The sequence below is a fragment of the Helianthus annuus genome, chromosome 7 (assembly GCF_002127325.2).
Source record: "Helianthus annuus cultivar XRQ/B chromosome 7, HanXRQr2.0-SUNRISE, whole genome shotgun sequence".
NCBI classification, from domain to species: domain Eukaryota; kingdom Viridiplantae; phylum Streptophyta; class Magnoliopsida; order Asterales; family Asteraceae; genus Helianthus; species Helianthus annuus.
The window spans coordinates 109,395,796-109,422,947 of NC_035439.2; the positions used below are offsets into that span (position 1 = coordinate 109,395,796).

General features: G+C 36.4%; 2 protein-coding genes across 8 annotated transcripts; one reads left to right on the plus strand and one right to left on the minus strand.

The window, feature by feature from the left end:
• Positions 1–3,272: 3,272 nt before the first annotated feature.
• LOC110889274 (phosphatidylinositol glycan anchor biosynthesis class U protein) lies at positions 3,273–15,396 on the minus strand. 5 transcript variants are annotated; one of them, XM_022136779.2, is made up of 13 exons: positions 15,248–15,396; positions 14,722–14,942; positions 14,592–14,639; positions 14,453–14,513; positions 14,149–14,283; positions 13,980–14,056; positions 13,677–13,881; positions 13,514–13,570; positions 5,515–5,683; positions 5,371–5,428; positions 4,749–4,834; positions 4,613–4,669; positions 3,273–3,695 (listed from the first exon to the last, which is right to left on the minus strand). In XM_022136779.2, exons 5-13 carry the CDS (start codon positions 14,241–14,243, stop codon positions 3,603–3,605), a joined length of 897 nt encoding a protein of 298 aa, XP_021992471.1. In that variant the 5' UTR covers positions 14,244–14,283; positions 14,453–14,513; positions 14,592–14,639; positions 14,722–14,942; positions 15,248–15,396; the 3' UTR covers positions 3,273–3,602. The 5 variants fall into 5 exon arrangements, with proteins under 5 accessions (XP_021992471.1, XP_021992469.1, XP_021992472.1 ...); XM_022136777.2 differs by having other exon boundaries at positions 13,677–13,885; XM_022136780.2 differs by having other exon boundaries at positions 14,149–14,312.
• A 4,896-nt stretch (positions 15,397–20,292) lies between these two features.
• LOC110889273 (alpha-taxilin) lies at positions 20,293–26,423 on the plus strand. Of its 3 annotated transcripts, none has more exons than XM_022136776.2 (12): positions 20,293–20,401; positions 22,122–22,544; positions 22,630–22,709; positions 23,429–23,537; positions 23,678–23,745; positions 23,880–23,957; positions 24,094–24,158; positions 24,901–24,967; positions 25,056–25,238; positions 25,769–25,825; positions 25,898–25,993; positions 26,075–26,423. In XM_022136776.2, the coding sequence occupies exons 2-12, from the start codon at positions 22,127–22,129 to the stop codon at positions 26,210–26,212; spliced, it is 1,359 nt and encodes a 452-aa protein (XP_021992468.1). In that variant the 5' UTR covers positions 20,293–20,401; positions 22,122–22,126; the 3' UTR covers positions 26,213–26,423. The 3 variants fall into 3 exon arrangements, with proteins under 3 accessions (XP_021992468.1, XP_035831081.1, XP_035831080.1); XM_035975188.1 differs by lacking the exon at positions 20,293–20,401 and adding an exon at positions 20,584–20,607; XM_035975187.1 differs by lacking the exon at positions 20,293–20,401 and adding an exon at positions 20,630–20,648.
• Positions 26,424–27,152: the final 729 nt, after the last annotated feature.

Genomic DNA, 27,152 nt, shown 5'->3' on the forward strand with positions numbered 1-27,152 from the left:
TATAATTATAGAGGCTCCATTGTGAATGATCTAACACTCTAAAACATAGAGTTTACGATATTAAAGTATTCGTTGGAAGCTCTTAACACTCCGAAGCATAGAGTTTACAAGATCAAAGTATCTGTCGAAAATCTCAGAAAAAGTGAATGTCGTTACTAATCAATTGGTAATAAATTTACTGATAGAAATTAGGTTACAATGTATCCATCTCTCTCTCTCTCTCTCTCTCTCTCTCTCTCTCTCTCTCTCTCTCTCTCTCTCTCTCTCTCTCTCATCAAAGACATTTTTTTTCATCTCAAAATGAGGGGTATCATCTTTTTTATCCCACCTGTCCTACAACCAATTATTAAAATTATTAAAAATTAGAAGAAATAGAAATGCTTAGATGACATGAGGTGAGTGGTGATATGAATAGTTGGTTTTGAACTAATAGTCGGTACCGAAATACAAGAAATGGTGTTTCGTCAGTACACAAAAGCCGTATCAAATTTCTTTCGGTGTCAATTAAAATACATTGTCATACCATGTGGCCTTATTGAAAGCTAACGATGGATTGACGTCATATACATGTCTAGTTTTGCTATTCTTTTTTTAAATAATTAAAACTTTTAAGCGAGTACTAGTAAAATGCATATATTAGTTAAACTTTAATCCATGTAATTAATTGAAGAATAATGTTAGGTAAATGAGTTTGACGTTGTTTGTCATTCTTGAATGTCCTATATGCTAAAATGAAACCAAAAAGATTTACTAAAGATGGTCGATCTATATATTTATACGTTGAAATGAATATTTGATAAACAAGTAGGTAAATTGTGGATCAAAATATGAAGACATAATATTATATGAAACAATTCAATCACTATCGTCATCACAAACCCACAATCACTATTGTCACCGTCATCCTCACAATCATTATTGTTGTCATCTCCGCCACCGCCACCACGTCATCTTCATTGCCACCATTGCCCATAATCGTTGATTCACTCGTTGTCGATGCCACTCACACCTCTCTCCCTTGTCAATGTCGTCGTTGTGCCACCATAATCACAATCCTCATCGCCTCTAACACTTCCACCCCGGGCACTTACATCAACACTGCCTCTATTACCCCGTTAATAATTTTTACGAACTAGACATTATTATTTTTTCAACTAAATGCCCTATAGATTGCGATTCTTTCAAAAAAATAAAAACAATTATAATTCCTTTTGCGCATTTTCAACTAAATGCCCTAATCGGTGAAAGCCTGTGGTTCTTTGCGCCTAATCGAAGATGGGACACCCCTCCTTTTTTCAAGGAAAGAATTGAAAGGTGAATTGTTTTGGTGTGATTAGTGTGTTTTCAAGTCATTATTAATTTGTTTTAGTTTATTAACACTTCAATTATGGCAGCGATATATGCTAAATCTTTACGGTTAATATATGTATTTAACGGTAATTTCTTTACTTAGGGGAAAATTGAACCAAAACCTTCAAACTTATTTCAAAAGGCATTGTCTTACCAAACAAGTGGTTTTATGCAGGGGCGGACCCACCCTTTGGTCAAGGTGGGCGGTCGCACCCCTTGAAATAAAAAAAAAATTAGTGTATATTTTAGGCAAAAAAACTCGACTGCACCCCTTGAAAATATGGTTGAACACCTCATCCACACCCCCAACAAATAATTCCTGGGTCTGCCACTGGTTTTATGGTATATATATGTAAAAAGAGAATAAATTCTTTCTGTACTTATTAGTGATAGACTTCGTCGCTAGAGTCTGTCCCAAATTAATTTTGTCACAAAATATTTTTTTTTGAACGGCGAAACTTTTGCATATAAAAATATAGAAACCGGACCAACAAAAGGCTAGAACCCGAACTTACAAAGTTACATCACGAATGTTAAAATCGCACCATTTAGACCAATTAATATTACAATATTTTGTCACAACATATATGATGAAGCCATTTACACAGAATTTTGAATCGCAGATGACCAATCATAATGATTTTATTCGTCATATAGCCTATCTTGTAGTAGTGCAAGTCTAAAGAAAAGGTGTGTAAATACATAATATCTATGGACTGAATATACATACCCTCATGTAACAGAGAAATTATTAGTTAATTGTGGGCCCTCTCCATGTTTTGTCAAGAAAAAAATACGATCAGCAACACATTAAAAAATAGACTTCTCAAATATAATGCGAAGTTAATATTATACAAATATTTAGATTTTAGAAGCGTGTTGATATTAATTAATATTCAAAGTCTAGTGGATCCGTACACACTTCAATTTATAAATAAAAAATTAGGTAATATATATGTCGTATAAACTTTTATTCAGTTTTTTTATGTTTTTAGTCCAAAGATTAGAATCATTTTGTGGTTGGCATATTTCCCCATTCAAGTTTCCAGTTACACACTTTTATATGTATTAACAACTCCCAAAAAAGTGTCTAAAATTTTTAAACTTAATTATGACATTACTAGACACTTTCAACTAATTAGGTGTAATCTCTATGCCTTATCAAGTAATATACATTGTTTCATAATTGTGACATTGGTTAAGCTAACTAACACTTAATTACGACAGATACGGGACGATATTCCGCACTAGTTTGGTTGGGCTGCCGGTGATAGTCTCAAGCGATTCAGATCTTAACCAAATGGTGTTCCAACAAGACCAGATAGCATGACAAAAGTACGAGGGAAACAAAATTTAGGTTCTTTACATGGGTACATGCATAAGTATCTCAAGAATATGGTGCATAATCTAGTTGGTCATGCAAGCCTTAAAAAGATGATTCTTGAAGTTGAAAGTGTGACAACAAGACATATAGACAAGTGGGGCAATCAAGAAGCTGTAGAGTTGAGAACAGCAACAGCAGATGTAAGTAGAAGATTAACTGTTTCTTTTTGTGATGAAAATTACAAATACCTAAAGTCCTTAATTGCTGTTAAACTAGTAATCAAGAAATGTAGCATATATTATATATAGTAATGTTGCTAAGTACAAATACCTAATATCGAGTTCCGGGTACGGTTTTTTTAAGCACCTCTAGTTTGACAGTTGCGGTTTTAAAACAAATCCGCAAACCAAACTATTCAGTCAACGACTGGTTTCATGGTTTAAATCAGACATGATCACCAATCCTACTACGGCATCACCACCTTCACCAGACCCGTGTCTCCAAACAGTGTGTATGATAAAGACTCTTGATGACCAAAAAAAAATTATAATGATGATAAAATGGGAAAATAAATCGATGACGAAAATAATTTAAAAAAAAAATAACTACAAATTATTTTTATTAAAAAAAAAAAAATCTTACAAGTACACCATAAAGTACGTGTGTGCGCATATGGTGCAACCTAGCTAAGCAGAAAACTGTGATTGAACCTAATATTGAAGATGAAAACAACATTACATGCCATACTGCAGAAAAATGTGATTTAACCTAACTGTGATGAAACCATTTAACTCATATGCTGCGTATTCAACTATTCGTATGTCCCAAAAGAAAAACAATCTAAAAAAAGCCTGGTCACAAGTGCAGATTGCCTCTTGAGAACAAGCTTCCTGGGATTTCGCTTAATCATGCATAGCCTCCTGTACTACTATTGTACCTTTTTTGCAACCGTTGTAGCACCTTTCTTTAGAGCTCTATCATGGTTAAGCATCGAACTTACACTCTCCACAACTAAGATAATCTGTGCAATTAGAAATACAGAGAAAAAGAATACTATAAATGTGTGTTTTTTTCCAACACAGGATATTTGGTGTTGTAATCTGTAAGGCCATCTGCAATGTATGCACCGGACACTACACCGAAATGACGTTGCACCAATTTGGTGTCTTGTTGGAGTCTAAGACCAACTTCATCATGTTTTAAATCAGTATTCTAAAAACTGGTTCAAACCGGCCGGTACTACCGGTTGAACCATCCTGTACAACCGGTTGAACCGCCCGATACACCTAGTTAAACCGTTTCTGAGCCCAACCCGGTACGGTATAAAAACCAGATTTGTTAAAGAGTAAAATGCCATTTTCGTCCCTGAGGTTTGGCCAGTTTCGCGGCTTTCGTCTAAAGGTTTGTTTTTCCGCATCTGGATCCAAAAGGTTTGAAATCTTGCCACTTTCATCCGTCTCATTAACTTCATCCATTATTCTTCTTTAAGTCAAGGGTATTTCTGTCTTTTTTTTGCTAACTTAAAGGGCAATTCGGTCTTTTTCACTTTATGTAAAAAGACTGAATACCTCTAAAAAATTCCCTTTAAGTTAACAAAAAAGACGAAAATACCCCTGACTTAACGGAAAAAATAGATGGAGTTAACGAGCCGGATGAAAATGGCAAGATATCAAACCCTTTGGATCCAGATGCGAAAAAACAAACCTTTGGACGAAAGTCACAAAACTGGCCAAACCTCATGGACGAAAATGGCATTTTACTATTTGTTAAAACTGGAGTCAATTTGTTGTTCTTCTTTTTATTCTACTCTCCCAAACCAGAAAATTGCAATGTTTAACATTTGACCTAACAAACAGTTTTCGAAAGTGCCCGGTTAAACCTCAATCCTCAACACTTGTGTCTAAAACACCCCTCAACAGCATATATAGATTGACCAACCTGAAAACAAGCATAAGCCATTGCAGTAGCAAAGTAAAAGTTTGCATTTCCTGTTCCCTGCAAATTTCATTTAGGGCAAAATACTAAGTTACATAACAACTAGTCAACTACACAAAAAATAGGGCAACAACCATACCCGCCAAATCCACAGGTTGTTCATCACAGGGCTAAGAAGTAACGTCCCCAAATACCCAGAGAAAAGAAAAAATGAGAATTGCATATCTGCCAAAAATGTAGATATAAATTAACAAAGAATAAAATGTCATTTTCGTCCCTGAGATTTGGCAAGTTTTGCGACTTTCATCCAAAGCTTTGTCTTTCCGCATCTGGATGCAAAAGGTTTGAAATTTTGCCATTTTCATACGGCGCGTTAACTCCATCCATTTTTCTCCGTTAGGTCAGGTTATTTTCATCTATTTTGTTAACTTAAAGGGCAATTTGGTCTTGTACATTATGCTAAATGCTTGTACATCAAATGAAAAAGACCGGATTGCCCTTTAAGTTAACAAAAAAGACGGAGATACCCCTGACTTAACGGAGAAAAATGGATGGACTCAACGATCCGGATGAAAATGGCAAGATTTCAAACCTTCTGGATCCAGATGCGGAGTAACAAACCTTTGGACGAAAGTCGCAAAACTGGCCAAACCTCAGGGACGAAAATGGCATTTTACTCTTTAACAAATTATAAAAGGTAGATGGATAGAAGCCTAGAAGCATAAAAAAAGTGGTGTGGTATAACTGGTTTAATCAGTTACCAGCTAATGCATTGACAAACAGGCCCAGTAAGCCCAAGTAAAGAGCGGAGTCGCCAACCTATCCATATCCATGAATGATAATATTATCAATTAAAAAAGTATCAAAATATGAAAAAGAAGATGATCACTTTCTAGAGAATATACCGAAGGATAAGACTTGAGAATAGACGAGATTGCAATGTAGACAAATGCTAGAAAGCAAGGTCGGTGATGTAGCCGTATAGCAAGCGGTAACACCATGAAAAGAATGTTTATATGGAATACTATCAGGAAGAAATCTCTAAAAAAATCAAAAACCTCTGCAAAGAAGTACCTGTATATACAATCTTAGTTAAAACAAAGGGTAAACTACTTTTTGAGTCCCTGTGTTTTATGGGTTTTAACTAGTTGAGTCCAAAAGCAAAAAGTTTAACGACCTGAGTCCCCATAAGCATTTTCTTTAACCATTTTTTTTTTTTTTTGAACGGCAACAACGAAACTTTATTCATCAAAACGAGAGACCTAACGAATAGCAAGATGCTATACGTCACATCTTTCGGCCCAAGAGTACACCCAGGATTACAATTAAAACATCACGACTATATCTAGGATCACAAAACAAAACAAGAGGCATATAACTAAAAACACTCTAGGGTGGATCGTTCCAAAATGTAAATTTACTCCATTCGTTCCATGTTATACCATTATGTCTTGATCTCAACTTGATCCAATCAAATGCTTCTTCCTTTATCTCTTCCACCAATTTACCCGGGTTAGTGAGTGAATCGTTGAAAACTTTACTATTTCTATTCTTCCATAGGTGCCAACCGGTTAAGAGGTGGATTGCGAATATTATTTTTACCTTATTTCTGGGCCATTCCGTTTTCTCTTGAAGTCTTGATTTCAGCTCTTCACCATGACTTTTGATCGGTATTTTCATCCAAGACCAGAGTAGTAACCAAACTTCTTTAGCGAACGGGCAATGTATAATAATATGGTTTGCAGTTTCGGGAGCTAAACCACAAATATTGCAATCAACTGACCCCATTTGTATTCCCCGATGGCTTAAGGCGACCAGTGTTGGAATCTTTTCTTCGGTGGCTCTCCAGTTAAATAGGTTTACCTTGGCCGTGGCGATCTAAGTAGCACTGGAACGGGTACGGGATCGGGGTACGGGGACGATACGGGAACGAGGAACGGCAAAACTCAAAATTTCAAGATACGGGTACGGCAATAAAAAATATAAAAAAATAAAAATATATTAAACAAATTCCAAAAATACTACATCTTCCAAAGGTAATTAATTATCGATAATCAAATCATTTTCAAATTCCGGTTCATCTAGTGAGAGATCGGCAATCCATAGAGAATTAGAGATGATGAGACTTGAGAGTTTAGAGATTAGAGAAGCCGGATATGATAAGTCTATTTATTTAATGGCCGGTTGTGGAATTTGAAAGGGTTAAAACCCTAAAATTAAATGGAAACGGGCTGGATACTTCTACCAGATACGTCCCCGACATTGGAAACGTTTAGGAAACGTCCCTGACGAGTACCCATGGTGTTTCCGTCCCCGACAAGTACCCGATACGGGTACGGCCACATAAATGGAGTCCCCGTGCTACATAGGTGGCGATTTTGCTCCATTCCAAGATGTTTGGTTCTGCGTTCACATCAACAATTCCAGCCAATTCCTTCCTAATCTCCTTTACCGAATATCCATTCGCTGCATTGTTTTTCCACCTCCAGGTATCCTTGTTTCGACCTATAGTTTGCTGAAGTAATAGCGCTTTCAGTTCCTCCCACTCGTTTTTTTCTTCTGTACAATTAGGAAGTCTGCACCACTTCCAGTCCCACAATAAGCCACCATGATTCCTTATGTAGTTGTGCTGCACCTTATTCCTTTTATCTTTAGCCAAGCCAAAAATAAGCGGGAATTCCTCCTTCAATGTCGATTGGATGCCCACGTATCCATCCAAAATAAAGTTTTGTCTCCTATACCCACCTTGCTCCTTAGGCTATTTTCGACTACAATGCCATCCTTTGCAAACTCCTGTTCCACTCCAATAATTGCTTTCCAAACCCCGGCTAGTGTTTTCTTTACCGGAACGCTTTTAATCGTCCTTCTGTTATGATGGAACGCTTCTACTACTTTTACCCACAACTGCTCTGGTTCTTCTTTAAATCTCCACCTCCATTTCATCAGTAACGCCATATTCATTTCTCTAATCCCCTCCACACCAAGGCCACCCATGTTTTTTGATCCAATTATTCTTTCCCATTTCATCCAGCGGATCTTGTTCACACCCCCACCTCCACCCCAAAGGAAACGTCTTCTAATTCCTTCAAGTGTTTTTATTACCTTCTTCGGGGCCCTATACAAGGATAAGAAGTAATTTGGTAAGGATCCTAAGACCGACTTGATTAGTGTAAGTCTACCCGCAAACGATAGTAGCTTTGCCTTCCAAATTGACAATCTCTTGTTAAATTTATCAATCACGTCTTTCCAGTTCCCAACCCTATTCATGTTTGACCCCACCTTTAGGCCAAGGTATGTAAAAGGCATACGGCCCATCTTGCATTTCATGGTTTGGGCCAAAGTCTCGATCTCCGTTTCGTTTGGCCCAATACCATATAGGAAGCTTTTTTTGTGGTTCACTTTTAGCCCGGACATTAAGTAGAATAATCTCAGGATTCTATGCAACGTCTTCAAATTTTTCTCGTCCCATAACCCCATAAAGATGGAGTCATCCGCAAAGAACAAATGTGATAAGCAGGGCCCGTTGTTTGGTAACGCTAAACCGGAATACATACCTGAACGAATTGCCTTTGTCATCAGGACGTGCAAACCTTCCATTGCAATTGTGAACAAGAATGGGGATAGCGGATCGCCCTGTCTTAAGCCTCTCTTGTATTGAAACTCCCCCGTCGGAGATCCGTTGACTAGAACCGATGCCTTTCCAGAAAATAGAATACCCATCATCCAAGTCTTTCACTTCGAGGGAAATCCCATGTGCGTAAGTACTGTAATTAAAAACTTCCAGTTCAATGTGTCATATGCTTTCTCTATGTCTGCTTTAAAAAGGAAAATTCGGTTCTTTTGTTTCTTTGCCCAGGATACCACTTCGTTTAATATCAAAGGACCGTCCACAATGTTACGATTTGCAACGAAAGCGGACTGTTCTTTCGATATAATACTGTCAAGCACACCTTTCAACCGATTTGCCAGAGTTTTTGAAATAATCTTGTTTATGACACCTATCAAAGATATGGGCCTGAAATCTGATAAAGTTACTGGGTCACTTACTTTCGGGATTAGTGATATGAAGGAGGCACTACAAGATTTTTTGATAGACCCGTGTGTATAGAACTGATCCATCAGCTCCAGAATATTACTTTCCAGCTCTTTCTAGAATTTCTTAACAAAAGAGAAGGTGAACCCATCGGGGCCCGGAGCCTTGTCTGAACCACATTCCCATACAGCAGCTTTAACCTCTTCTCTTGAAAACTTCTCAGATAATTGTTTTGCTTGAACCTCTGAAATCTTCGAAAACCCCTCTGGTGACATTCTGGGCCTAGTTTTCATTGGTTCTGTAAACTTTTTACTCATATTTCCTTGGATGTACTTCATAACGGTTGGCGGGTCCACAACCCATACCCCATCGATCCAAATACCAGAAAGTTTGTTTCTCGCCACGTTACAATTCATCACTGTATGAAAATATCTCGAGTTCTCATCGCCTTCCGATATCCATTTTGTTCTGGCTTTCTGTTTGTAGTCTTTTGCCTTCCTTCGAAACCACTCCCTTATCTTGCTTTTACTTTCTCTCCATTTTTCTATCTCAAAGTCCTCGAGTTCTCTCTCCTCAGCGTCTACATCCAGCTTTTTCAACTGCTCAGTTGCTTCCTTGTATTCTTTTTCTTCGGTATCTTTGTTTTCCCTTCTCCATTTTTTTATCTCCTCCTTAATGTTTTTTAATTTAGAAGCCAGCATCAAGTCTTTGAAGCTTTCTTCCACTTGTTGTTCAAGACCCTTTTCTACCACCTCTACCAAACCTGGGGACTCCATCCAGCTGTTGAAAAATCTAAACGGGATAGGCCCGTAGTTCGCCCATCCAGTCGCTAGATCCAATGGGCTGTGATCAGATAATGTTCTTTCCAGGGCTCTAAGCGAGGCATTCTGCCACTTTGACATAAAATCTTCACTAACCAGAGCTCTATCTATCTTACTTAATTTTTTCCCATCCCCCGACATGAATGTGAACTTCCTACCAGACATTGGATACTCAGTGCTAATAAAATTATTAAAGTGTTGAGCATTGTTACCGTCAAAATTGGAGTTCCATCTATCTTCTGGTACCCGAACTTCGTTAAAGTCACCAATAATCAGCCACATACCTTGAGTTGAATCCCTTAAAGCCAGTAGTTTATCCCATACTTGTCTTCTCTCTGTACCGCTATTTGAAGCATATATGTTTACCACCACTAATTCTGTGTTTTCTCCAATCAGCTCCCCTTTCACCAATATGAAGTTTTGGTCCACTATTTCCATATTTTTCTTGAATAAACTTGGATTCCAGATTGATAACAGTCCCCCAGACCTCCCTGCTGCGTCTACCTTAACATATTCCAGGGCCGAGTTATTCCAAAAACCTCGGATTTTAGAATCTGGCATATTGCTCATCTGTGTTTCTTGTAGTGAAATGAACCCCACATTGTTATCTTTTATTAGACTCCTGACCAACGATGCCTTACCCGGACCTCCTGCCCCTTTCATGTTCAAAGATGCCCAATTCATTTAGCCATGACATCCACCTGTTCATCATTGATGACCTTTGTTATTTGTTCTTTCACTCTTGTCAAATTGATACCTAGTGCCTCCCCAACTTCCTCTGTGCCTCTTATCTCCTCATTTACTGCTTTCGTGTTACATAATTCCACACTGTATTCGGGATTTGTATCCGGTGCCAATGTGAAATCCGATTCCGATTCATCTTGCCAGTCTGAGTCGTACTCGTCATCCACTGTGTGGCCCCTGTCTTCCCATTGGTCCTCCATATCACGTGACAACTTGCCCCTTGTTTTATTTCTTCTCATCTTGAACTTCATTTTAGTAGATCTCTTCCTAGGGTTTAGTCTAGATTCGTCCGACAGTTCCAAATTTATATCCGGGCCTTTGTGTTTCCTGACTTGGCTATAGGGCTTTAGGGCATTGTTCCTTACATCAGCAATCCGACTCCTCTTTCTTTTCTTATAGGCCAGTTCGTTTTGTACATTGTATTCCTCTTGGGCCGGCCCAACGGGTTCATTGGGCATATTACCCACGTGCACTTCCGGTTGACTTTCTACCTGTATATACTCACTATTGGGATTATCTCCACAGTTAATTCCTTTAAGCGGCAAGGTGTTGGGAATTGTGTCAGTTTTTTTTGAGACCAGCATTCTTTGGATTTTTCGAAATCTCCTCCTTCCTAGGTAACCCTTGGGATGACTCCACTTCCCCCGGTCTTTCGTATTCCCCAGGTGACTCTTGAGATGTCGTTCCTTCCGGTGACGGCGGGATCACCGGAATAGCCTGATTATCAGACTTCTTCTAATTTTCCGGCATATTTGCGTCGTTTTTCTCGGATGACTCTGGTGACAATTTTTCATTGGCTTTGGAAATGAAGCTTGGTGCCCAAGACTCGTTAATCTCAGAGATCCATACATCAAATCTCTGCCCCTTCCATGTGATCCCAATTTATTCTTCAACTTTTTTGCCTTGATGCACCAGGACACCAACAACATCCATGGCTAGATTTAGATCCCATGTGTCCGCTGTAGATCCACAAATCACCCTGCCATATCTTCCTGCTATCTCGTTCATTGTTGAGTTGCACCATAGTTGTAGGGGCACCCCTTTGATTGATAACCAGGCCACACGTTGATATGGTATCACTTGCCCCTCCCAAACCTGTAGGTTTTCTAAATCCTTTTCCCATACCCTTCTCGTTCCTTCAAGGAAGTCTAGCATTACCTTCTCTTCGTTAAAAGTGACAATGAAGCTTAACCCACCTGTGAATCTTAAGAAACCACCTTGACTCCTAACATGAGTCCTTAATGTTTGAGCTTTCTTCAAACCACCAAAGTCTTTGAAACATCCCACAAACGACCTTCGTATCCACTCTTTGCATGTTTCTGCATCGCTATTGAAATGTAGCACTTCGCTATTCTCCGGTTGCATGTCATTGTTCCTCCTGATGCCTAACAGAGCATCCTTCCAGTGGCTTTGGCCGCCCCCATAGCCCATTCCGTTTTGTGCCTGTCTTGGCTCCCCATGTTGTCTCTGACCTGACTGCCCCTGATTATATCCTACTGGACCTTTGCCTTTATTTTGCCAAGAGCATCCTTTATTGTTCTTCATTTTCTTGTTGACATAGTTGAACTTTGCTACATTCGCCTTTAATCTTGCATCTTTTACGTCCAACATGTTGATTGCTTTCACGAGCTTATCGGCATCCCGAACAAACGCAAACCTTAGGAAGCCAAATCTTCTGCCCAACGTGTCTTTCTTTTTTGCGATATAGGCATCGACCAACCAACTTCCTGCATTCTGTCCACAAATCTGCATCCGTCATCCATGTAGGTATGTTGGTGATGTAAAAGGTCGTGGCATCTTCTCTTCTAGGTTTCCCGTCTGCTCCCCCACCTGTTTTAGGGTTCTGTTCCTCCTGTGGTAACTCCCCCTCCTCTAACTCCCCATTATTTTTCTCCTTCGTCATGAGGGATGGATAGATGTGCTTGGATTAGAACGGTCGGAGTCTGGAATATGAAAGGGAAGAAGAACCAGCCAAACCGAACGAGCGCAAACAGCTCTGCTAACAAACTTGTTATGATCGGAGGGGTGAAGATCTGCCAATCAATCACCGGCTGTTATACAGAGCCTGGGCTAGAACGGATAGAGACTGGAAGACGAAAGGGAAGAAGAACCAGTCCAAAACGAACGAGCGCAAACAGCTCTGCTAACAAAACTCGTTATGATCGGAGGGATGAGGATCCTCCGATCAATCACCGGCTGTTATACAGTGCCTGGGAGTCCAAATTTCTAACACTGTTAGAATTATTTTGTTAAAATTTGTTAAATGACCAAATTACCCCTACCTAATATCTCTTTCTCTTCCTTATCTTTCTGACTTTCTCTCGTATCAGACTATCCCCACCGCACCGCACCGCACCGCCACCACCATCATCATCACCACCACCATCCGCACCATCACCACCCTCCCCAGTCCCCACAACACAGAAGAAGCAAAGCTTTCTCATCCACCCACCCAAAGAAAAGAAAAGAAAAAGAAAAAGAAAAAAAGTTCCGTCTGTCCGTCAGCCATCTGCATTATTCCGATCTGCAATTAACATGGGCGGAGGAGTAGCAGAGCAGCAGTACGCGAAGGCGAAGATATCCGTGTGGTGGGACATCGAGAACTGTCAGGTACCAAAAGGGTGCGAGCCTCACTCGATCGCGCATAATATAAGTTCTGCTTTGGTCAGCATGAACTACTGTGGGCCTGTATCCATTTCTGCTTACGGCGACACCAATCGGATCCCTGCCTCCGTCCAGCAAGGTCTCAACAGTACTGGCATCGCCTTGAATCACGTGCCTGCCGGTACAACCTCTACCTTATCTATTTTCACCTCACCCTAACACCACGTATCCCTAGATCTCTCTTCACACATGCTTCCTATCCAGATTGAAAGGCGGATCTGTTAATTTCTATTCTTTATTAATTTCATAAGTTAGGCTTCAGGTCATATCTTTGATTTGTCATAGTTGGGCTTAATTTCTGTATAAGATGGTGTAAGTGGTATTATATATATAATTTAATTCTATATAATATTAAAACCATGCATTAAAGACTTGTTTCTTATACTCTTGTGCATATAAGACTTGTACTTTGTGTGTAAATGACCAAATTACCCTTGTAGTTAACAAACTTGGTGGATGGAGTTAGAAATTTGGACTCAAATGGTTAAAGAAAATGCTTATAGGGACTCAGGTCGTTAAACTTTTTGCTTTTGGACTCAACTAGTTAAAACCCATAAAACACAGGGACTCAAAAAGTAATTTAACCTAAAACAAATGTAGTACATAAACAACCACGGTATGTGTATCAGTGTATGTACTCACCACAAGACACCAATGTTTGGAGATAAATCTTCTACGCTGAGAATAAACCCATACGTTCTGCAAGTATCAATCCGTATGATTAGATAATTATGTTAACAAAAGGATGGTAAGTTTTTTAAACTAGTAAAATATTTAAATATGAATATATGATAATAGACTGTACCTTTTAAACATTTCTCCGAGGCCACTGTACTCTTTTAGAGAAATACCGCACAGAAGTAGAACATATAGTGCCCAAGCAGAAGCCCACAAAAAGAACAAAACAACTCGTCTCCATGAAAAACTAGTTTTCTTGTAACCATCGCTATGTTTCGGTTGCAGAAACAGTTTTCTTGGTGGTGTATCTAGACCAGAACCTATTAATAGAACTAACTAAAACAGAAAAACGGAAAAAAAAAGTCAAAAACGTTGAAAATTGATGTAGCAAAAGAAGATGAAAGATGTAAGTATAACGGTATAACCGTACCGGTATGATTAGAATAACGGGATAGAGGGACAAATGAGATGCCATCACCCATCCAAAAGCAGCTAGACGAACTAGTCCTGTTGCAGTAAGAATTGGATAATTAATTAATTATTAACAATAATATACAACACATTAATCATGCATGAGAAAAGGGGTATCAAGTTCTTACTCCTGCATGCGCCGTATAGAGACAAAACAATCATGAGATTTTCGATCGGTGATGTTGAATACCCCAAACACGTGATGATGGTCAAAGGATTCCATAGGTACACAAGAGCGGCTATATCACCAGCAGGAAAATTTTCTACATAATTTACTGTTCATCAGCTTTTTCTAAGAATTAAACAACATAAAAGGCATCAATCAATCGTTATAATAACCACTTTATATCACAAATACAGAATTGATCCCATTAAAGATATTTGAGTGCAAAATGATAAAACTAAAATGCCATCAATCAATCGTTTATATACCTATCATCAGTGAGAGGCCCAAGGATCGATAATAGAAGAGGAGATCCATGGTACATTGAACCTGTAACAACGAATTAAACTCATTGAGTTATCAATATACACATAACAGAACCTTGTAAACAAACATCAAAATACAAACCAGCATACAGCGACATCGATGATTGCTTTAACCAATAACCTTCCGCCACTGAAACATCATTCATTCAACATAAAAACCTTGATCGATCAATCAATCAATAAACAAAAGCAATTGAAGTTTGTGAGATTACGGCGACGAAGGCTTGTGATGGGGGTGGAGACTTCGGGGCGAGAGGAGAAGTTGAGGAGAGTGTTTGGGAAGTAGACTATGAGTACTAGTCTTAGCACCATGGAAGCTACAGCGGAACTCCAAAACCATGGATGCTTCTTCGTTGTCTTCCCCGATGATTCCTCAATCATCGTGGAGGTTGTTTCCGATCAGAGGATGAGGTTTGGTTACTTTCTGCCCGCCCTGTCAAAATAATAAAACTGTACAAGGCTATCTAGCTATATCAAACTATTAATTAAATTAAATTAAATCAATATCAAATGTCATCAATCATAACAGTTAATATTTAACATTTCATCAACAAATGAAACTGATAAACCTCCTTCCACTTATAACCTCAATTTACTCAACCTAAATCAAATCACATAATTCGCCGGTCATGGCACGATTTACGTTTTGGTTCGTCCGATCCAATTCCGAAAAAAAAACAATTCAAATGTAATAGAGAAGAAATGGTGGCTAATCGAAGTTGCTGAATCGAAGCTTACCTGCTGGCTGGCTGGCTGGCTGGCTGGCTGATTGAACCTTACCTTCCCTCCCTGCTGAATCGTAGAATCAAAGAAGGTCTAGGTTTAGAAGATGGAGCCAACAGGGGAGATAGACAAGACAAGAGGACAGGGTTATTTTTGTTTTATTTTTATTTTGTTTCTAATTTTAAGAGTTAAATGTCATTTTAGTCCATTCATTTGGTTTGGGTCATTTTTTCTGTTTAATCCAAAGGTTTCATTTTTTTTCTGTGGGTTCAAAAAGGTTTCACAGTTGTCATTTTAGTCCATTGGGTTAACTTCGTCCATTTTTTTTGTTAATCAGAAGGGCAATTCAGTCATTTTTATATGTAATTCTCTTAACTAGAAGGGCAATATATAAAATGATAGAATTGTCCTTTTGGTTAACAGAAAAAAATGGATAAAGTTAACCCAGTGGACTAAAATGGCAACGGTGAAACCTTTTTGGACCCACAAGAGAAAAATGAAACATTTGGACTAAACTAGCAAAACGGACCAAACCACGAGGACTAAAATGACAGTTAACTCTAATTTTAATTTTAACTAGTTTTTTTACGTCGCGCGTTGCGGCAAAACCGAGGAAATGATAATGTAAAACAAACGTGATTTGAAAAGAATGCATGTTGTTTAGAAAGCCAAACTGTTAGAACGGTTTAATTTATCATCATATCGTTTTGTAATACCAAATAAATACTTTATTTTGAGTACAACTTCGTTTTTAACAAAACCTATAACGGAATGTCAGAGAAAAAAATCAAGCACAGCTACGTACTTAAGTTTTAGAAAAAATTAAACACAGCTACGTACTTAAGTTTTAGAAAAGAAAAAATTATAAACAAAAATTATTAAAGAAGTATCAAATTAATCGATAAATTAATATATATCGTTTTATGATACCAAATAAATATTTTATTTAAAGTACAACTTCGTTTTTAACCAAACTTATAAGGAATGTCAGGGAAAAAATCAAACACAACTACGTACTTAAGTGTAACAACACCTAAAAACACCTTAGAACGAACCCTAACCGGAACCCTAAACACGTACGACGAAAACCGAAACGAAAAATCAAAAATTTTAATTCTGGTGTCCCTTGCGTGGCGCGACAGGCCCTTGTTGGCCGGCAGACACGTGTCGACCACGTGGCAGACCTACCCCCTGACTCATGCCACATATGCCCTAGCTAGGGGCTCTCGCGGGCCGCAAGAATGTTGCAGAGGGACGGTCGCGGGACGCGAGAGAGGCACGAATCAGCCTATATATTGAGTTTTCACTACTCAGTTTATCTTCGTTCAAAATTTCTTTCCCTCTCAAATCGCTGGTATAATATCGCTATTAAGCTCGGTGTTCTGCAACTCTGCCCCGTTATCAGGGTAATAACTCTAATCTCTGGCACGGTACTATATCCGATCGATTGAAACCGATCCAATGGATGTTTAAGTGTTGTCGGTATCCAGCTATACTTTGTCATTCATTGTGGGTTTTGATTTCGTGATTATCGTAAAAGTTGAATTGAGTTAATACACTAATACACGTGCATCGTATATTTATTAGGGAGTTAGTTGCCAAAATCGTCCCTGAGGTTTGGGCACGTTTGCCATTTTCGTCCAAAATGACATTTTTGTACCAAATTGCCCCCAACGTTTGTAACTTTTTGCCATTTTCATCTAAACCACTAACTTAGTTTATTTTTTCTGTTAAGTTGAGGATATTTGGATGAAATTGGCAAATATAAAACCACAGGGACGACTTTGGCAATTTATTCAAACCCTTTTTAATTTCTTTTATTTAATTATTTTTGTTACATATATAATAAAAAAGAATATACATGGCGTTTTTACAAAAAAAAATAAGTTTTCACATAATTTTTATAAATTTTCATCCAAATCACTAACTCAATTTATTTTTTCTATTAAGGTGAAGGATGTTTTAAATTTTATAAATTAAGACAGAAATTAATTTACAGCTTCTTTAAATAAATCAGTTTTATAAAAAGAAAACGTTATTGATGTGCAACACATAACAATCGATTACAGCTTTTAGTATTTATCACTTGTATAAATAGAAAAAAAATTATAAAACGTTACATATTTTTTAAATGTGTTGAACACCTAGGAAATATGTTGGTAGAAATAAAGTATTTATTTAATTAAGATTATCAGGGTAACTAACTAATACTTATTCTGAGTGCATTGAGTAAAGAAACTTTTGGTTAATAGCAGTATAATTACAATTTGGTGGGTAATTTTAAGGTTTGGTAACGATACGTTGTTTGATTGGGGGGGGGGGGGCTCTGGCTTCTGTTTTTTCTTAGGAGCGAATTTAAAAGAGTAGAAGATGAATTACAAACTTGGTACATATGATAAGATTTTTTTATTTGACCTTTTTTAAACAAGGTCACCAGCATTTTAGTTTTATAAAATTTAGAGGTTTAAGTAGATTTTATTTTTATAAAACTGATCTATATAAAAAATTAGAATTTAATTTCTATCTTAGTTTATAAGCATGCTTCGCCTTAATAGAAAAATTAACTTAGTTAGTGGTTGGATAAAAATTAATAAAAATTATGTGACAAAGCTATTATTTTTTTCATATAAATATTGCATGTATATTCTTTTTTATTATATACGTAACAAAATTAATTAAATAAAAGAAATTTAAAAGAATTTGAGTAAATTGCCAAAATCGTCCATGTGGTTTTATATTTATCAGTTTCATTCAAATATCCTCAACTTAACAGAAAAAATAAACTAGGTTAGTGGTTTGGATGAAAATGGCAAAAAGTTACAAACGTTAGGGGCAATTTGGTACAAAAGTGTCACTTTGGACGAAAATGGCAAACCTGCCCAAACCTCAGGGACGATTTTGACAATTAACTCTTTATTAGGTTTACCAAGCTTTAAACCGGTAGGCAAGATCTAAACCTGCCATGTGAGTCATTCTCTTTTTTCTCAAATGCTTTTGCAAAACCCTAAATGTTTTACGACTTGTATTTACAGTGATTAAATCTTTGTATTCTAAAATTACAGCCGGTATGTGGGGTTTTATATGCATTACTTGATAATCTTTACTATTGGACAACGGGTTAGCCAATAGTAATATGACCACCATCACCGATCTGAGTGAGTGACAAGTATTGTGGGTAATGGAAAGATATAAACAAATATAAAAACTTTTAATGCTGTAAATTACAATGCTGTGTTTTCATAAAATAGAATGAACTCATCAGTATTTTTACCTGACCAAATGTTTTCAAAACGCGTTTCAGGTGATTTACTGTGAAGTGAAGGAAAAAATGCTGAGAGGCACTCAAGCTTAAATAAGTAGCTATGAACATCTGAATATGGGGTGTATTCCTATGAAAATCCTTTATGTAAATACGGGTTTCATCCCACATTGTATAATATGAAAACTGAGGTGTTTTGAAACTCTGATATTTTCATGATATCCAGTCCTGATGAAAGTTTTCCGCTGCAAAATTTAATAAACACCGGTACCACTGTATCTGCTCGCGGCTCCCACCCGGGTGGGGTTGGGGGTCGTGACATTAAGTTTTTAGAAAAAAAGTTATAATATAAGTTATTAAAGAAGTATTAAATTAATCGATAAATTAATACATGTTTAAAAAAGGAAAAAGAATTATTAAAATAATGGTAAAGGAAATATATGGTTTAAAAAAATATATGTTATTAAAAGTAAATATAATAATAAACTGTTATAATATATTAAATAAAAAGTTAATAAAAAGCTATATGTTATTATAAAAATAAAGTTACTATTCATCGGCATTCGTCAACAACATATACTAGTTTTTTTTATATCGCCCGTTGCGGCAAAATCGAGCAAATGATAATGTAAAACAAATGTGATTTGAAAATAAAGCACGTTATTTAGAAAGTCAAACCATTAGAACGATTTAGTTTATCATCGTACCGTTTTATGATACCAAATAAATGCTTTTTTTAAGCATAACCTCGTTTTAACAAAACTTATAACGGAATGTCAGGGAAAGAAATCAAGAACAACTAAGTACTTAAGTTTTTAGAAAAAAGTTATAAACGCAATTTATTAAAGAAGTATCAAAGTAATCGATAAATTAATATATGTTAAAATAAGAAAAAAACATTTATTAAAAAAAAGTTAAAGGAAATAGATGTTTAAAAAAAGAAAAATATTTTATTAAAAGTAAATTTAATAATAAACTATTATAATATATTAAATAATAAAATAATAAAATAATAAAAAGATATATATTATTATAAAAATAAAGTTACTATTCATCGTCTCTCGAAATCAATATATATATATAATATATGTTAAAAAAAGAAAAAAACAATTATTAAAAAAAGGTAAAGGAAATAGATGTTTAAAAAAGAAAAATATGTTATCAAAAATAAATTTAATAATAAACTATTATAATATATTAAATAATAAAATAATACAAAACTATATATTATTATAAAAATAAAGTTAGTATTTATCGTCTCTCGAAATCAATATATATACAATAATATATATAATTTTAATTTTAACTATATATTATTAGCCATGGCTGATGAATAGTGTTATAGTAAAAAAAATAATCTGTTTTTTACCTAGTATAGTTAAATTATTTTGAGTTTTTTTTTTATTTACTTTTTTTTGTTGTTAACATGATTTTCATTTTTACCCTATTTTTTCTAATGTACATGTTTTGTCCTCAACTTTTCTAATATTTATGTTTGGTCTATTTACTTTAATAAAGTTTTTCTTCGTATTAGTTAACTTTGTTTATATACATGTATTGTCACTCTACTTTAACTTTAGTAATATACATCTCTCATCCTTCTGTTTTTATTTGTTCTAGTATTTTTTTTCTTGCTAATGTGACGAACAAACTCGGTGCAACGCACGAGATAAAATTAGCTTTATGCTTGCATTTGCCGCTACCATAACAACCCGATACATTAATTGAATTTTCGTCACATCCATGCAACAACGCGCGGGTTGATTCTCACTACTTAATTTTATAATAATCCACATGGACAAGGTTTGAAAAGAAGAATCGGGTCGGGTCGCAAGCCCTTGATTGTCGTTGAAACTACGGTCATTCGCTCGGACCCTCATTCAGTTATTCCTTCTCTATCGAGTTTTCCGGTACGTAAAACCCCCAATTTGATTAGCTTTATGCTTCTTTTCCAACAATTTATCATTATATATGATATATACCTTGCTTAATTTACATATTAGGGCTCAAATCTGCACCCTATGCTTAGCTGACAACCCCAAGATTGTGCTTTGTTTGCCCTCTAGCCTTTTCTGAATGTTATTTCGTACCCATTGCCTGTTATTTTGAGAATTAGGTTAGGAAAAATGGAGACTTTGATTGTGTTTGTGAGTTGATGTATGTAACTTATTGTTTGTTTAAACTGAACTCTTAGTTAACCTAAAAGATATTATTGTAAATTGTAATTGTTCTGTAAGAAAGTTATTTTGGGATATGATTGGTGGTTTTTTCTATATATGTTGTTGTTGGGATGAGTAAGGGTACTCGGGTGGTGCATTCTGTTAGTGCGGGTAGTTTGGCAACATCACCGCAAGGGTTTGGGTAGTGGAATCGGTTTGCTTGATTGGGTAGTGTATGCCGATTTGGGTATGTGGGGGAAACCAAACGAATATGGGGGTGGCGAGGAGGTGGTTGTCGCTCGTTCATAGTTGTCAATAGCTGCTATAGCGCTCACTATGGCGCGCTACGTAGCGTATAGGTCACATGTCACATTTTTATCTTATTTTTTATTGTTTTTATTTATTAACTTTTCATTTTTTTTTCTTATCTCCATTGCTCGATACCCTTGGTTCTGCGCCTTGTGTGATATAAGGCGAGCTCTGTACAAAAAACGCACAAAAAGCAAGCTTTTTTTGAAAAAAAAAAATCCCACTGAGGTGCATGCTTCTTGTACAAAAGGTGTTTTTGTGCTTTAAAGTGTTATACATGTAGCTAAAATGATTGTACATTTAACTATTTAAGTGATTTATACATTAAATCATATATAAACCTTATTTGTAACCATATTTTGCGTAAGGGATGCTAAATCCTATAGGATATATAAAAATATATACTTCGTACGAAAAGCCCTCCGCTTTTGCGATTTGCGCTTTGATTTTAGACCTTGTCGCTTTTGTGCGCTTTGCGCTTTTTAAACCAAGTCTATACCTCAGGCTTACATGTATTTTTCTGTATTTTCCTCATCTCCACTGCTCGATAACATATAATTTTTCTGTTTCTCTACTTTATTGCTAAACATGAAATAGCAAGCGCTATCGCTACGGAGCATATTGGTAGCTTGTCACTGTTGACCGCTATCTGCTATTGACAACTATGCCTTCATTTGTTGGTACCATTAGGGTACTTTTTTATGGATTTGGTTAAAAATGAGGTGGATGTCCCTCATTGGTTGGTGCCTCTCTATTACCCTAAGGGGCTGTTTGGCAACATCTGAATGGTTAAGTGCTGAATCAGTAAGAGGTCTGAACCATTAAGTGTTGAACCAGTAAGAGGTCTGAACCATTAAGAGCCTGTATAATGCTTAACCGTTCAGAGACAAATGTCTGACAAATTCAGATTAGAGGTCTTAACCATTCAGACTCTGTATAAATCTTAACCATTCAGAGGCAAATGTCTGAACCATTCAGACATATGCTCGTGAAACAAACACTCTGAACCATTAAGTGCTGAACCAGTAAGAGGTCTGAACCATTAAGAGTCTCATTAAGAGGTAAACAAACAACCTCTAAGTAAATGAAATAGAAAAAAGGTTGTAAATTTAGATTTATTTTATCTCTATAAATTGTCGAGATTGACATTCCGAAGTTGCAGGTGAAATGGAGAACCCTACAGCAAATCAACTACCAGAAGCGGATTCATTGCCTGACGGATTCGTTGATAGCTCTGCAGATCCTCTAACCTCTTCACCCCCATCACCGGATCAAGAAGATCAAGCAACTGATTATAAAGATGAGAAACTAATAGAAGTTGAATCCAGGCCTGATTCGGTAGCGGACGACTTTCAATCGTGTGATGGTGATGACATTAGTGCTGAACAAGCAAGAGCGTTAACTGTAGAACTATCTGAATGTGTCGGTTGCGATACACAAAAGTTGGTAAAAACGCCTGATGAGAGTGATGTTGGATCACCGAATTTGGTTTCTGAAAATGTGGTTGGAAAATCGGAACCGGAATTGGCTCCGTTAACTGATGGAAACAAGAGTGCCGGAGAAACATGTCAAAATTCAGGAAAATGTAATATTGTTTTTCTTAATATTATGATTTATTGTAACATGACTTCGCTTTGAAGACGGTAACTTTAACTACATTTATGTTTTAGCAAATGCACAAGGAGTGGAAATGCAAGCAGCCCATGCACAAGGAACGTTATCAACAGAGAACACTGGAACAAGCAGAAAAGTATTTAGTAATAACTTTATACTTTTAATTATATAAATTGCTTGATTTTTTTCTAATTATATAAAAGTACCCTCTACAATAATACAAGTGATTCTTATTTCTAGGGGTGCAAACGAGCTGAGCCCGGGCTCGATTAACTTATGAGAGCTCGGCTTGGTTCGAGTTGTTTTTCAAAGCTCAAGCTCGGCTCATTCATTATCTATAAATTAATATATTAAATAAAAATAATATAAATAGTAGACTCGTTTAGGCTCGCGAGCTCGATAAGTGAAGCTCGGGCTCGTCCACTAAACAAGCTTATTTTTAGGTTCGGGTTCGGCTCGTAAACAGGTTTAAACAAGCTCGGCTCAGCTCGTTTACTAGACAACTTTAAATAAGGGATAAATGTTACTAAATATTAATGAAAACTAATATTACACTAAGGCTCGACGAGTCTGACGAGCTTCACATGCTAGGCTCGAGTTCGATAAATAAACGAGCTTTATTTTAGGCTCAAGCTCATCTCGGGATCGATAAGGCTCGGTTCCTTTCGAGCTTTTTCTCAAGCCGATCTCGAGCAACTTGCGAGCCGCTCGGCTCGTTTGCACCCCTAATTGTCATTAGAGACTTACTGTGCTTGGAAAGATTGATTAGTATTTTTTGTTGGCCCAAGGAGACATTAAATTGGAGTATCAGAAGCCCTTAATAGTTTTAAATCTATAACGCGTATTACATTTCAGGATACATCTGAAGTAAAACGTAAAAGTGCGAAGCGTACATTTAAGTCGGAAAAGGAATTTTTGGAATTCACTTTGAGTTATCAGAAAGTTCTTTCTGAAAGAGATGCAGGTGTGTTATTTGCGTATTTTCGCTAGAACATGTGATTGGATGCGTTTATTGACGTTACATATTCTTTCTTGGTTTGTTTTCGAGTTTAAATACGTCTTGCAAGTTTTTACGTTAATGTGATTATTCTCTCTTTTTTTCAGCAATTTCTATGCGCGATAAACTCGAGTCATTGTGTAGGGAGCTGCAACGTCAAAACAAGATGTTAATGGTATGTTTTAGTTATACATATCCATCAAGTTCATGAGTTATCAAATATAGTAGTTTTAATTTGACATTTATAATTTATTCCAATGATAAATTAATAATATTGAGTTATTTACAAGTTTTTTTGTTGTTTGACAGGACGAGTGCAAAAGGGTATCATCCGAAAGTCAAAACTTAAGGCTAGAGCTATCGAACAAGTTTCAGGAAGCAATAAAGGTTTCAATATATGTGATATTATAATAATATATAGAGAAAATACCATTTGTGTGACACCCCAACATTGCATGTTGTTTGTCTTGACATATGTATTTATGTTGCATCTAATTAATTTTTTTTTCTTGTTGTGTTATAGGACGTTACCAATAAGCTAGAGGAGCAAAGGGACGACAGTCTGACTCAGCTGAAGGAGAATGAAATGTGATTATTTCATATTTCATGCGAATGATTTTAAATTCTAATAAGTATTGCATGTAGTACTTGTGACTGAAGTCAAATGGAACAAAAAACTGAATTATCTCAATGGATTCATCATCCTCTTCACTTATCTGCATATTAACAAGATTTTTTATTGTAAAACCCATAAAAAGTGGAAATTGCAAAAATACAAAAGAAAAAACAAGAGTAAAATGCCATTCTCGTCCCTTAGGTTTGGCCAGTTTTGTGACTTTCTTCCAGAGGTTTGTTTTTCCACATATCCAAAAGGTTTGAAATCTTGCCATTTTCATTCGTCTTGTTAACTCCATCCGTTTTTCTCCGTTAAGTCAGGGGTATTTTGGTTTTTTTATGTTAAGTCAAGGGTATTTTCGTCTTTTTATTACTTGTATGTTATGCTAAATGATTGTACATAAAGCAAAAAAAGACCGAATTGCCCTTTAAGTTAACAAAAAGACGAAAATACCCCTGCTTAACAGAGAAAAATGGATGGAGTTAACGAGGCATGAAAATGGCAAAGATTTCAAACCTTTCGGATCCAGATGCGGAAAAAACAAACCTTTGGACGAAAGTCGCAAAACTGGTCAAACCTCAGGGACAGAAATGGCGTTCTACTCTTTTAAAAACTAATAGCATAATTGCCTTGTAGGCTTGTTTACTTCCCATCTGTATGTTGACATACAAGTTTTGTTTCTTTGTGTTTATTAACTTAGAAAATCTTTTTCAGGTTAAGAAACCAACTGAAGCAAAAGGAAGATCAGATTGTGCTTATGGAGCAACAACACGCTCATCAGGTACGTCGGTTGCACGTTTGGACGAATGCCGTAAACTTGTTTGGAAATGTGCATTTACCATTTTTTATAACGAATATATTAATTGCAGTTGAAGCAGAAAACGCTAGAACTCCAAATCGCAGATTTGAAGATCCAGCAACACGAAGAAAATTTAGTCAAGGAACAGTCGCAGATGAAAATGTATGCAGAGCAAGTGTCGCAGTTGTTGGCAACGGAAAAGAACTTACGGTTACAATTAACAGCTGATGGTGAAAAGTTTCAACAATTTCAGGTTTACTTTATTCAGTCATGTCTAGTCTACCATTGTTGATACTTAACAAATCGAGTAAAATGCCATTTTCGTCCCTGGGTTTTGGCCAGTTTTGCAACTTTCGTCCAAAGGTTTGTTTTTCCGCATTTGGATCCAAAAGGTTTGAAATCTTGCCATTTTCATCCGGCTTGTTAACTCCATCCATTCTTCTCCGTTAAGTCAGGGGTATTTCCGTCTTTACCTTCTTTGTTTTGTTTTGTTTTGTTTTGAATACTTGTACATTATGCTAAATGCTTGTACATAGAGTGAAAAAGACCGAATTGCCCTTTAAGTTAACAAAAAAGACGAAAATATCCCTGACTTAATGGAGAAAAATGGATGGATTTAACGAGCCGGATGAAAATGGCAAGATTTCAAGATCCAGATGCGGAAAAACAAACCTTTGGACGAAAGTCGCAGAACTGGCCAAACCCCTCAGGGACGAAAATGACATTTTACTCTAACAAATCGTTAGTGAAGTATGGCACTCAAAACATCGTAACTTTTCTCAGGATGCATTGGTGAAGAGCAATGAGGTATTTGAGACGTTTAAGCAAGAAATTGAAAAGGTATACAAATTAATACAATGTCATGTTGTTTTGTGTCGTATTTCTTATGGGTATTTATATATGTGGATGTAGATGACAAAATCAATTAAGGAACTCAAAAAGGAAAATACCTTTTTAAAGGGCAAGACCGAAAAGTCAGACATCACTCTTATACAACTTGTGGAGGAGGTGAGTATTGATCATAAAGGCAAAACAAATAAACCGATCATTGGCTATGTAACAAATCATTCTTGTAATTTTTATGAACAGCGTGAACGCATGAAGAAACAACTGGAGAAAACCAAGAACCAGAAAGAAAAGCTTGAATCGTTATGCAGATCACTTCAAGCAGAAAGGAAGCAGAATCCAGCTGGCCAAAGCAATAATGCCGATTCTGTACCTGTTTGAATCTGAAAACAAACCTTCCGAGACATTTAAGGTTTCAATTTCTCAGTCTTATGTGTTGTGTATGGAGCTTAGTCATGGGCTTCTTGTACTGTCTGTGTAATTACGCGTGTGGGATCAGAAACCGCTATGATTGAGCTCAAGCTTTTTGGCTTAGTAATGATCTTGAAATATTGATTCTAATTGTTGATCATATGTGTTTTGGAAGTTCCAATCTGCTTGTTTACATGATTTTTTGTGTGTTTTACTGAGCCGGGGGTCTTACTGGAAGCAGCCTCTCTATTCCTACGAGGTAGAGGTAAGGCTGTCTACATCTTACCCTCTTGAGACCCTACCATAGCTTTGCTATTGGTGGGATATACTGAGTATGATGATGATGATGTTTCATTGAAAGAACTTAAGCAAATGATAAGACAGCATAGAAATTTTTTTTTTTTTTTTTTTTTTTTTTGAGTTGTTTCTTCTATGAAATGACAAATTGCATTAGAATAAAAACTCAAAACATATAAAAAAACCATGTAACTTCAATGTTGGTTTAACAAATACTGCAATTATAGCAAATAATTTCACGCGTAATTAATTTATAAAAAAAAAAAAAAAAACATGTAACTTCTACTTCTAGCTTTTTATTGTTGGGTTATTGGATTTGAATAATCTTAAGTTTCACTTGTTGGCCGATAATAATCTCAACTTTAAAAATTCTCTCCAACAATCCCAACTTGTAAGAATTTGGCCTCCGTTGATCCTTTTCCAGCATAGGTGCACTTAAATCATTTAAGGAGTCTGTAGGTGCACTTAAATCATTTAAGGATGCCAAATTCTTATATGTTAGAAAATGATTAATAGGGGCCAAATTCTTACAAGTTGGGATCGTTGGGGGAATTTTTAAAGTTGGGATTATTATCAACCAATAGATGAAACTTAGGATTATTAAAATCCAATA